The sequence below is a fragment of the Bos indicus genome, chromosome 7, assembly GCF_029378745.1.
Source record: "Bos indicus isolate NIAB-ARS_2022 breed Sahiwal x Tharparkar chromosome 7, NIAB-ARS_B.indTharparkar_mat_pri_1.0, whole genome shotgun sequence".
Classification (NCBI taxonomy): Eukaryota; Metazoa; Chordata; class Mammalia; order Artiodactyla; family Bovidae; genus Bos; species Bos indicus.
This window is the reverse complement of record NC_091766.1, coordinates 69,173,631-69,186,725: the sequence shown is the minus strand read 5'-3', so window position 1 is coordinate 69,186,725 and position 13,095 is coordinate 69,173,631. Positions and strand designations below refer to the sequence as shown.

The 13,095-nt window shown below is 33.7% G+C and overlaps 2 protein-coding genes across 4 annotated transcripts in view; one reads left to right on the top strand and one right to left on the bottom strand.

The window, feature by feature from the left end:
• LSM11 (LSM11, U7 small nuclear RNA associated) overlaps positions 1-13,095 on the bottom strand; it is a 128,986-nt gene that overhangs the window by 51,349 nt on the left and 64,542 nt on the right. The window lies entirely within an intron of this gene.
• The window catches only part of CLINT1 (clathrin interactor 1), a 57,558-nt gene that overhangs the window by 31,044 nt on the left and 13,419 nt on the right, over positions 1-13,095 (top strand). For all 3 annotated transcript variants that reach the window (XM_019965321.2, XM_019965318.2, XM_070793928.1), the window contains 5 exons: positions 1,164-1,272; positions 2,218-2,382; positions 5,351-5,528; positions 9,054-9,300; positions 11,395-11,464. In XM_019965321.2, the coding sequence (XP_019820880.2) occupies positions 1,164-1,272; positions 2,218-2,382; positions 5,351-5,528; positions 9,054-9,300; positions 11,395-11,464 (769 nt within the window). The remainder of the gene's footprint in view (positions 1-1,163; positions 1,273-2,217; positions 2,383-5,350; positions 5,529-9,053; positions 9,301-11,394; positions 11,465-13,095) is intronic.

Sequence of the window (13,095 nt, the reverse complement as noted above, 5' to 3'; positions counted from 1 at the left end):
GCACCAGAAATGTGTTATTTTTAAATATAATAAATTCTAAATCATTAAAATTCTAACATTTTAAAACTTGCAGATATGTACCCTTCTGTTAGATTTCTTTCATTTAATTCTGATCTCATCATATAGTGTAGAATTCTAAACAAGATAGTAATCGGTTCCTCCACCTCCACTATATTTTCTTGCTACTTGGAAGGTTTTTTTATGCTTTCCAAAATGTTGTTATAATATTCATATATGAAGCTTTAAAAATAACATTTCTGGCTTTCAGCGTTAAAAATTAGTGGCTTTATTTAGTTCCATGTTTTTGATGATGTTTGTTTCTGAAAACGTTTACTGTCATTTCTTTAGCTTGTACAGTTGTAGTGATGAAATAGTTTAAATTCCTATAAATTAATTTTTTATAATTAGAGGGTTTTGTTTTAATAATTCTAGAGTAAACTACTTTTTTAAAGATTAAATTCCTGCTCAGATGAGGGTTTTTTGTCCCTCAGTTCTCCAGCCTAACTAGATTTTCATAGGTCTAATCATCTTTATGTGAGGTTTGCTCCAAACAAAGTTCAGAATTCATAATTCAGTGATTTTTTAGTGCATTCACAAAGTTGTGCATTGTTACTACTGTCTAAATCAGAACATTTTTCATCACCTCAAAAAGAAATTCTTAATGTTTTTTTCTCATATTTGTTGACAGTAAGTTTTTTAAACAAAAGCCACATCACAAACCTCCCAAGTTAAATTTTATCTGGGAAAAGTGCTCTGAGATCATATAATTACCAAATAATTATTTTCTTTAATGTTTTTAACAGTAAAACTGAATCAGCTTTCTAAAAGCTTAGTGTTCATTTATATCATACATTCAGATTTTTCCTAACATCTTTTTCCTAAAAGATTAATTTTTTTAAATCTTTTGACACATGTATCCAGTGGACAGTTTATAATTATTTATTATGCTTGGTGTAAGAGGAACTCTAAATTGAAAATACGAGGTTTTAAATGTACTTAAAGTCTAATGTATGGTAAAGAATGCCCTCCCCCCCTCCGCTCCCCCCACCCCACACACATACAGATTATTTATTTGCTGTTAGATTTTATTTTTTTTAAGCTATTTACCAGAGCTCTACCAGAATTTATTTCGTTAAATCATTTGGTGCTTTGTATTTTTACAGTCATTGCTGCTCCTAGCTTACCTCATAAGGAATGGATCAGAGCGTGTTGTTACAAGTGCCAGAGAACACATTTATGATTTGCGATCCCTGGAAAATTACCACTTTGTAGGTGAGCAATAGAAAAACCTTATAAGCAAATTAAAACAGTAGTTGGAGTTGTCAGTCACCTGAACCAGCTTAGAAGCTTCTCTGCTCTAATTAGAATGTGACTGTTGCTGGTTGTGTGACGAGTGCAGAATCCAAGACGTGGGGCCCTAGAGTATTAATTAGTGAAGACAAGAACTTGCAGAAAAGACTGGCTAATAACAACAGAACCAACACAACATGAGTGTTCGGGTTTATATTAAAATATGCACTGGAGACTGGTCCCCTGTGGTGTCCATAAAGGAATAGCTTTAATCATATGGGAAGAAAAGGTTAGAGCTCCAAAACACACACATCTGTTTGAAGCCGGGGTTTTTTTCCTCCCACCAAATAATATTTACTGTGCAAAGGCAGCAAGGCCAGAGTGTGTTTTGAATGTGAAAGAGGATACAGAATGAACCACATTTCATTTTGTAGTGTACCCCAGTTGAAAGCACTTTAAAATTTCAGTTTTTCAGCTATACTAAATCCTGGTAATTCGTGTTTTCAAACTTGTATTGGGGAGAGGAAGGCATTTAGGTGCTTTTCAGTCATTAAAATGTAGATTTTGTTTTGTTAAAATACTATAGAAAGAGAAAATAACATTTTTGGATATTAGTCCATTTTTGTATGATTATTGTTAGTAATCCTTTTTAGTGGATCTTTAATTGATTTTGCATGGCACCGTTATCTGTGGTCCTTTTTAGTTCATTTCTGCAAGCTCTTATAAGCCAGAATTGCATCTCAAGACTTAGGATTTGATGAGGAAATGACAAAATTCAGTAACACAGTTTGCCTCTTTTTATTAATTTAAAAATACTGAAGGTGGTTTCTTACTTTGAAATTTTCATGTCTTTGTGTGTGTGTTAAAAGGTTTAATACATATTAACTGAATTCTTAAGGTTTTGTTTCTCCCTTACCATCCTCACAGATGAGCATGGCAAGGATCAAGGTATAAATATTCGCCAGAAGGTGAAAGAATTGGTTGAATTTGCCCAGGATGATGACAGGCTTCGTGAAGAGCGAAAGAAAGCCAAGAAGAACAAAGACAAATATGTTGGGGTTTCCTCAGACAGTGTTGGAGGATTCAGATACAGTGAGTATCAAAGACACATTAGCACCTGAACGTCAGTTTAGCTTCTTGGGTATATTTTAAGAATCACAGAAGACAGAAATGCTCTTTTGAATATATATGATACTAAGACATATGTAATACTCATTTTGTTTCCTTTGGATCCTGTGAATCTGTTTTTTTTACTTTTGTGGTTCAAGAATATGATTTTAATCATTAAGCATTATTGAATGACCAAACTTTGAGTTGACATACAAAGAATAAAATAGATATATGTCCTTTCCTCTTGGAGTTCCCATTCTAAGAAGAAAAGGATTCCTCTAACTTAATCATTTAGAGCAATTAAAAAAAGTTTGATCAGGAGATTCATCCTGCTAATTCGAAACCAGTTTAGTTATATTTTTGGCTAAAAATAGAGCTGCAAGTTAGTCCATCCTTAATTCCCTCCCTTAATTAAGCACTGTGTTAATTTGATGTAGAAAAAGGTAACGATACCAACAGTTTTTCATCTAGGCCTGTCAGATATATGTTCTTAATATATTTAAGGACAGCTAGAACATTCATCTCTCATGTTTATTTTTAATGTATAATATAGTTTTCCTAAAATAGGTCACTAGGTAGGTGCTTGAAACAGATACAGAAAGTAAGAACTCTGTTTCACAGTATGTTCCTTTGGACTCGTTCTGTATTCTGTGAATGCTGACAGTCCCTTGCCATTTTGTGTAAGGGACTGGCCAATGCTTTGTATACTTAGCAGCTGCATATTGGAACTCTCTAACCACCCACAACCATAGCTGTTTTTTATATTTGAATTTCACTGAGATCTCATGATTCTTCATTGTAAACATGTAAAAATCTTCTATTTCTTACTTTGTATCTATAAAATATCTTCACTCTTTTGCTCCTCTGCTTTTCTTGCCATTAAAGAAAGTACTGCACTTAATAGGCTAATGTTTCTAATGGCAGAAAAATTCCTTTTATGTCTCATATCACATACTAGTCAGTCCTTGAATTGGCAAAAATGTTACTCTTAAATTACATAAATATGTTTTGGAGTTCTTGTTTAGGGAAGTAAGAAGTCTTTTATTTTTTACCCACGTATTCAATAGATACTCTATTCTTTAGATTTTTCAAGGTAGCTTTAGCAGATCAATGTGGTTTTTAGCAGAAATAGCTATTTGCCACTTATTTCCTCATTCTACTTGCTAGTAGTCCTTTTTTAAATCAGCGCAATATATAATTAGATGCATTTAGACAGTTGAATAAGTTTTTAGACTTCAGAGTGAACTAATTACAGCATTTGCATTAGAGATAGAATTCAGTGTCCTGTGTACCTGCATTGGTTTCTTTTATACGTTGTTTTTAATGCTGTATGTGTTATTCAGAGACTTAAGTAGTCAACTTTAACTATTTTACATGGTTTTCATTTTGACATTAGAAAACGTCTTGCCAATATGCAGTCTCTTTGACACTTTCTCAGTATGATGTTTACCATGCTAATCACTTTAGTTTTCATGTGCTTTTTTCAATTTTTCCTATAAACTTGTTTTTTTCAACACCTAGTTCATCACATTGTTACTGAAGTGTACATATACATTGTTGCAAAGCTACTCACTTTTACAATACCATCCTGGCTTTAATTTTGTTTAGAAAACATTTTGTCATGTTCTCTTTAAGTTGGTGATCACTTTCAGATTTAGTAGACATATTTTTAAATCCTCAGACTCTTACAGAAAATTTTGCTCTGTAGTTTTACTTAGTAATTCAACAAAATGGTTTTGTTCAATCTCCAGTGGGCATGTATGCCATCCGAACTTCTTAACCAACTTTTAAGATAAAAGCTCAATTATCCACCTTTTGATTATTCTGCTGTTTCTTATCGGTCTTTCCTTTTTCTCTGCACCCTGCTTAGTTTTCAGTCTTTTCTTCTTTTTAACCTCACGTGATTTCTCTGACATTTTACTCTTGGCTCTTAAGTTTGGACATGGAAATGGAAAAGGTTCCAGTTAGTACCTGCAATTCCTATCTCTCCTCTAGGTCTTCAAGGACAAGGACTAAAACAGATTTGGGGGCTTTTTTCCACTGCCAATGATCTACTGACTCAATTCACAAATTCACACAGAGGCTCCCTAGGTTTTGCCAGTCCCAGCATATGTTTGGACTTGGTGTTTGAATAGATCATCACTATTCTGAACCACTTGAGCATATTTCATCATTCTAGTCTGTATAGTTTTTGGTAGTTGGAATATTATTTTCTCTTTAAAATAATTGAAAGGTGCTTTCCCAGGTGATGAAAGACATTTATTTTTCTAGTTTGATAGTAAAGAATGACAGTTATGAGTCTTTACACTATTGAGATATGTAGCATTCAGAATAGTGTTTCCTATATAGTTTGTGTCTTTTAAGAGATTGTTGCTGTCCTGATACTTTTCTAATAATTGAAAAACCATTAAGAGATGAGAATGAAATATAATGCAGTAAGTGACTTCTGTAAAAATAAAAAGATTTCAGGACTTCCCAGGCAGTCCAGTGGTTAAGACTCTGCACTTCCATTGCAGGAGTGCAGGTTCCATCCCTGGTCAGGGAACTAAGATCCCACGTGCCTCATGGCCAAAACAAACAAAAAACCCCACAAAACCACATAAAACCAAAAAGATTTCCATTTCTCTTTTGCTTATACATCCTGTTTTGGTTTTTGTGTTTTCTTTGACTCCTTTCAACAGCCCTTAAGAACTTCTGGATATGCTGTGCTTTGCATTAAGGTTGTATAAGTTTTCATAAACAAAAGCTTTTGAATCTGCATTCCTGCCACTTAATGACTGGCGATCCATGCTGTGCCTTGCTGTAATTGTGTTGATTCAGCACTGTGGGAGCTTTCTGTTTTCCTTTGAAAACTATTTTATTATGAGGAAAAGCTTCAGAAATAAGGACTATAGACCCTTTTTGAATTTAATGTCCTTAGAATCGCTTCTCTTTTTAATGCTTTATATAGGTGAAAGATATGATCCTGAGCCCAAATCAAAATGGGATGAGGAGTGGGATAAAAACAAGAGTGCTTTTCCATTCAGTGATAAATTAGGTGAACTGAGTGATAAAATTGGAAGCACAATTGATGACACCATCAGCAAGTTCCGGAGGAAAGATAGAGAAGACTCTCCAGAAAGATGCAGGTATTAACACTTTGTCTCCTGGGTCTCTCGGAAAGGGTACTAAATTTATGCAGTTGGGTCTTGGGTTTTTTTGTTTGAGTGTTGGCATTATCTGAAATTCAGCTTTTATTGTTTGTTTATTTAATGGATTTTATTTTTTAGAGCATTTTTAGTTTTATAGAAAAATTGTGCCTAAAGTACAGGGAGCTGCCACATAACCCCACCTCTCTGAGTACAAGCGTGTGCTCACACACACACTTTCTCCTGTTACTGACATCTTGCATTCATGAGTACATTTATTAACAATTGATAACCAGTATTGTTAACTAAACTCTTCAGTTTGCATTAGGGTTCACTGTGTTGTACAGTTGACAGATGCGTAGTGTCCACCATTACAGAACCACACAGAGTGGTTTCACTCCCCTAAAAGTGCTTGTGTGAAAATATAGAATAGTCTGTGAACTGTTGTCCTTGCATAGGGACATACTAATCTGGTTCCCCAACCAAGGATTGAACCCAGGCCATGGCAGTGAAAGTGCCGAGTCCTAACCACTGGATGACCAGGCAATTCCCAGGGAGTGCAGATTTTCTCTATTGTTCCAGTTTCTGTATATGCTGATTTATGCATATAGTGTGTGTGTGTGTATATATATATATATACACACATACATACATAATATATACAGTATAGCTGTTTATAAGATGGTAGATCAGACATTGTTTGCACTTAGTATTGGCACATTTTCCTTGTCTGTGTCCATTTATTTCTAAATTTGATCACATTTCCTATATGTTTTTATTCAGGCTGTTTAATTGGATTTTTTTTTTTCCATTAAGAACTTTGATGGTTTATTTTGTACTTGAGCATCTGATGATCCAGGGACCTAAGGTATTGCTGAGGGATAATGAAGTTTAGTATATTAGGTTTAAAACAGAAGTTAAGGGGGTTGAAATTTAATTCTTTCTGCAACATTTCATTTAGATTCTGTGTCACTGTATACCAGAAAAAAAAAAATCCAGATTGATTTTTGAGCTAAAATATTGTCACATCACCTGTATTTTTGTAGATTTTATTTTCTGATGATGGGGTATTTGTATTTAGTTTCACATAGAATAGTACTTGGAACTTTTTAGCATTCACTTTTTGTTCTTACCTATCAGTATAGCTATTAATTAGTCTTTCTGCCAGTTAAGAGGGTAAAATATATAGCATTTAATCTGCAAAGCAAGTTTTATAAGATCTTTGTCATTTGTGTCTCACCATATTGCTAGTAGGTAGTCTAGAGCAAGGATTTTACCCTTAATTTTTGGAAGTAAAACCTAAGGCCCAATCATCTGTGTGGAACTTGCCTATAGTTACACAGAGATGCAACCACAACTTCAAGTGAGTTCATCTAACTTAAGTACCATCTCTTTTTCTCTTATTAAAAAAACTCTTTGACAGTTCAGATTAGGGGTCATGGAAAAGAAATAAAAATACAATTTTGAAACTATTAAGGTTCATCTATGGAATTCCTGTCTATTTATGGAATATGGTCTTTGAAGAACCAGAATTTATTTTTAATAGTTTGAATATATTTTACAACTAGATTTCTAGCTCTTTTGTACTGAAAGTATATGCATATAGTAATAATAAATAGTTGAACTTTGGAAAATGATGCCTACTTCAAATACTCTGTGGTATTTTTCCCTCATTAGTGTTCTTGTGGCCCTAGCATTTACATTTTTGGTTTGATTTAGAAAACATAATGGCCACATTTTCTCTTGTTATATCCTGAAGAAGTATGGCAGTCAGGTAGGTAGGCTGGTTAGAGATCTAACTATGTACCTTCTTGTTCTATTACTTTCTCTTTGCCCTCTATACTCAATTTTTCTTTGTTTTTGTCTTCCTGTTCTTTTTTTTTCTTTCTGTTTCTCCCTTGATTTTTTTTTCCCCTACATTTGCCTCTAAGACAGGATCTGTTGAGAGTTCCTAAATCTTTTAAATAGAGTATTCAGATTTAAAAGAGTGAAAATTCAGTGTGTGTTGTTTGTTTTAGTTACTAAAGAGCACGCTAGGGACTTTATATCTTGGAGTATATGTGAGAGAAGAATGGATTTTTAGACAAAGTTGCATGGGACCTCTTTGGCATGTTATCAGAATTTCAGACTTTTCATTCATCATTATATTTAGAAATTCTTTAACACTGATCATATATGAAGCTTCCATTTCATTGTGTGCTAGTCAGGTTTCTGTTCTCAACTTGTAAAGAAGTTATCTTGCTCTGGAATCAAATTGAACATGAGAAAGGTAAGAAATTTCAGTTTTAGATACAGGACTGATGATGGGAATCTTCAGGTTATTTGTTGCTAAGAAGGTAGTGACAAGGGCTTTTGAATACTTAATCAGAACTAGTAGATTCCTTAAAATGCTTGTAGATAAAAATACATTTAACCCCTTTACTCAGTGTGGGAAGTCATTCTTCTTGATTCTTGATTTATACAGGCTCCAAATTGATTTATATTTAAGTAGAAATTGCTTTAGTCTTAGTTAATTTGCATCAGTAATAATACTCATAATTTTAAGGAGAATTTTAAGTATTTTATTTCAGAATATTTATAATTTAAACCACCTACTCTAAAATTAAGAAATAAAGGTAATGGAACATATTTCAGGTAATTTCTCTGTCTGACTTGCACCAGAAAAAAACCCCTCAATACATCATTACTGGAGAATACATTATTGCTGACATTTTTAATTCGTGGCATATGAAATATGCATTTTTTACTCATTCTGCATTTTTATTTTATTTTTTTACTTTCACACTGTTAAGGAAAATAATTTTTTTTTTAATATGCCCAAAAAAGAATTATTTCAAAACATTTAAAATACATTTAAATTTTCTGTAGAACAGTTTCCATAGTTTTGTAAAAGTTTGATCTCCTGATTCTATATATAGTAAATTAGACCACAGTTGTTGTAAAGTGCATTATCTCCTGTTTCTGCATTTACAGATGAGAGTTTAATCATTTGAATTCAGATAGGATGATATTTAGAAGATATCCATTGAAATTATAATTATATATTTGCTTAGTATATGGGAGTCACTGACAGAATTATGTTATATAAATGAAACTGTAGTTGTTGCACAAAATCCATTTCAAAAAAATGTAACTTGCAGTTGTTTGAGCTCCCAGGGTCTCATTAGTTGATTCTGATATGATAATATACAGCTAATTTATTTTTTAATTAAACTTTAAATCTATTATAAATAAGCACCTGAATTATTTCAGGCCTTTTTATTTGTACACATTTATGTAAATGCTTTTTTGTAGCAGTGTTTTAGTCTTACCTGGGGAATTTGATGGATTCCCACTTCCCCTCCCCAGGGCACAGATATCATATTCAGATAGCTTAGATAACATTGTCTTGATCACTGTCAAGTAAGTCAAAGTACAGAATTTTGGAGTGACTGCATTTGAAATTCTTTACCTCAAATCACTGAAGGCTCCATTTAAAAATAATCTCTTGTCTTATTATTTTCCTTCATTTTTAATATCTTTTAGTGACAGTGATGAGGAAAAGAAAGCAAGAAGAGGCAGATCTCCCAAAGGTGAATTCAAAGATGAAGAGGAGACTGTGACGACAAAGCATATCCATATCACACAGGCCACAGAGACCACCACCACAAGACACAAGCGCACAGCAAATCCTTCCAAAACCATTGATCTTGGCGCAGCAGCACATTACACGGGGGACAAAGCAAGTCCAGATCAGAATGCTTCAACTCATACACCTCAGTCTTCACTTAAGGTGCGAATGGCACAAGTTTACACATTATACAGAATTTTAGTTTTAAAAAATTACTTTTAGATTTATTGCATTAGTAGTCTCAGGCATTTCTAGGTAATCTTATTAATTATAGATCATCTGGCATATATTACTCAGTCATTAATAATAAGAAATCTCTTTGGAGGAAGAAACCTGTCCAGTTGCTGAATGATTATCTGTGCACTTTCTGTGGAAATAGTAATGACACTCTTGGTTCATTTGGGAAAAGTTGTGAATCAGAATGTAGTGCCTTTATTTCGTACTAGACACTACCACTGTATGAAGTGCCAGATTCATTAAGGAAAATATGGTAGTGTTTGGAAGTTGTAAGCAATGATAATGTATATATATGACAAGTTAATATATAGGGGAAATGGTCTTGTTTAATACAGGGATGGTGCCTGTGATGGGAGGTTAATTTGCCTTGTGGTCAGTATTGATTAGTGGCAGCATTACTTCATGTACCATCATCATTTTGTTTTCCACCAAAGAAATGAAATCCACTTGCCAGATACCTGACTGCAAGCTAGTCTTTTGGGCAGAAATCTGCCAGAGGGAGGTTTACCCCAAAAGGCTAAAGAGTTGTTTTGTTACTGTACCCCTACTAGTGTTCTCACAGTTTGTACCTGCTCATCAAATGTAGCCTACAGAAAATATTTTGCTAGTGTATTCTGTGAATTGCAGGTGACTCTAAAAAGAAAGCTAGTCCTACTTAGTGGCAAGAACTGTGTCAACTTTTCCCAAATATTTTCTGGTGTTTCACTCATATTGTCCTCTTTATAGATTTGATGAAAACCTCAAAATTCAAAATTATAACTCAACTTTAGTTGCAGTTAAAATGGGGAAATGGCGCTGTTATTTCTTTGTGTGTTAGCTTTCCCCTGCTGTAGATACAGTTAGTTTACTGATGACGCTGTAAGATTTGGTAGTCATAATTAAAACCCAAATACACGATGGTTGTCATATGGAGAATTCATTTAAGGTTGCATGAGGAAAATCATTCAATCTGTATATTTTTTTAAAACAATAAACTGAAACTTTTTTCATCTAAAAAGATTTTAAATATTAATTTGTAGTACAGCCTGAATGTATGTCACACCAAAAATATTTTATATTTGTAGTATATACGCTTTTTGACTTTCTTTTACTGCTGAACAGATGTTTTGAACTCGAAGTTCTTGAAAAGTTACTCAACCACTTCAGATATCTTTCAATCTCAAGGCCTTTTTGAACCACAGTATACAGTGTTTTAATCTTCGAACCTCAAATTAATATGCCTACTATTTACAGTATTTCCCTATTGCTAGCACTTTTGTTCTAATTTAGTGTGTTTATATTGAAAATATTGGACCTATGTATTAGAGTGTTTAGGACTATGGAGAAGAAAGAAGTTACAACTCTAGCCCCACAGTTTGGAAACTAAATATAAAACATATGTCAAAGTATATCAAACCAATATAGAATTATACTGACAAATATGATACACAAAGTGTTGCTAAACTTCACAGAATCATAAAATTGTAGAGCTGGATGGGATCTTGGCCTCCAATCCAGTAGATCTCAGACCTTCTTACACATTGAAATTACAAAGGGAGCTTTGTAAGACTTTACAGACCAATATCCCACCCTGGGCAATTACGATTCAGCATATTGTATATATATGTGTATATGTATATATGCGTATAAAGTGTGTGTGTGTGTGCTTCTCAAATGATTCTGCGTTAGTATTTGAGTGGGATCTGGAAGGTATGTTTTCTCATAGTGAAATACAGTAAGAAAAGAATTGAGAAAGTAATCCAGGAGTAGTGGACATGCCAAACTCATCTGATTTCCGAAAAGAAAGGAGTTAGGGGAAAGAGGAGTGTGGATAAGTTAGGAATATAATTACTTAAAAATATCTCTTTAAAGGGATTCAAGTTCACTTTTCTTTTTTCAGAAAAGGAAATCTGCCTTTATTCAGATAATTACAGGTTTTTGTGTCTAAGTTGAGAATTAGAGATGAGTAGAGCAGATTTTTTTTTTTTTAAGTGGTAGAAATTTGTTTCCTAAGTTTATTAGTTCTGTGTGTGTTTCCAGACTTCAGTGCCTAGCAGCAAGTCATCTGGTGACCTTGTCGATCTGTTTGACGGTACCAGCCAATCAACAGGTAAGCTTCGACATTGGCTTTTGGTTGGTTTCAGAGTAATTTTTTTTAATGGCAAATAAGAGATGGAATGAAAATTTCTAAAAAATTTTTCTTACAGTAGATTTATTTTTAAAGTGAAATTAATGAGCCTTAAGCATTATTTAGGAGGAAATATTTAATTGCCTAAAATAAGGAAAACGAGTACTTAAGTATTTGATAATTCAGTAATCTCTCAATTTCCTTAGAACTGAGTATTTGGGGTCCCTTTACTTTCTCTATAAGTGAAATATACTGCTCTTCTCATTTCACTGTCTTTTCATATTCTGAAATTAGCCATGCCTAGAGTTCATTTCGGAGAAGGCAATGGCACCCCACTCCAGTACTCTTGCCTGGAAAATCCCATGGACAGAGGAGCCTCGTAGGCTGCAGTCCATGGGGTCGCCAAGAGTTGGACATGACTGAATGACTTCACTTTCACTTTTCACTTTTATGCATTGGAGAAGGAAATGGCAACCCACTCCAGTGTTCTTGCCTGGAGAATCCCAGGGACAGGGGAGCCTGGTGGGCTGCCGTCTATGGGGTCATACAGAGTCGGACACGACTGAAGTGACTTAGCAGCAGCAGCAGCAGCAGAGTTCATTTACACTTTTCATTCATTTATTCAGTAAACATTTATTGAACCAGACACTGGCCTGGGTGCTTGAGGTATTGATATAATGCTTAGTAAAGGGTCACAAATAGTTACACATATACAGAGGAAAAGGGCATTCTGTGAAAGTGTGTGACTATCTACCTTACATATTTTAAGAGGGCTATATCAAAAGAATAATAGTCCATTCACCATGATTTTCTCACAGAGAAGTTCAATGATTTCTTCAATTTGATTTCTAATATGTGGTAGATTTTTTTTTAATTAATCCCCTATAAGTTGTTTTCAAGAAAATTGGTATTTTTAGGGTTGCATTTGAGGACTGTGGGGTCATAATAAACTACTACAAGTCAAAGTAGCTTAATAAATCTTTGTTTAAAGTCCATTTCACATTAAAATATAACTGGCAAGATAGGCATAGAAATGTCAAAGTAAATCTATTGTTTGTAGTTGTGTGTAATGATTTTTCAAAACTTAATTATTTTAAAATTTACATTAGAGTTTAAGTGGATGTTTATGATGAAAATTATTTCTCACTGATAGTTTAGTACATGTGATTAATTTAATAATTTACAGTGGGATTATTTTCTCCCGCTCCTTACCTATTACCATAAAATTAATTCTTAGATTGGGTGTTAACTTACTAGGGTGTCTGGTTCAAACCAATGTCTGAGATTCTTCAATTTCCAGTCTCTCTTTTTCTGTAACTATAACTGTTCCTAAAATTATTCTTTAAACTCTATTGAACTGTCATGCCCAAAGTTACAACCAACCACATTAGTTGTTTAACAATTTATGTGCTGTCTTTTTGTATGCTGAAGATTTTAACTGTAGTATTAACTGGTAGTTAGCATGTAATCATATAGTAGAGACTTAGTGTTACAGAATATCAACTATTTTGGACTTCCTGGTATGAAATATTTAAGAGCCCCTTTCATGCATCTGTGTAAAGTTTTAATGGAGCAATCAGAGAAGAATTAACTAGGAAGGTCAGATGAGTGAA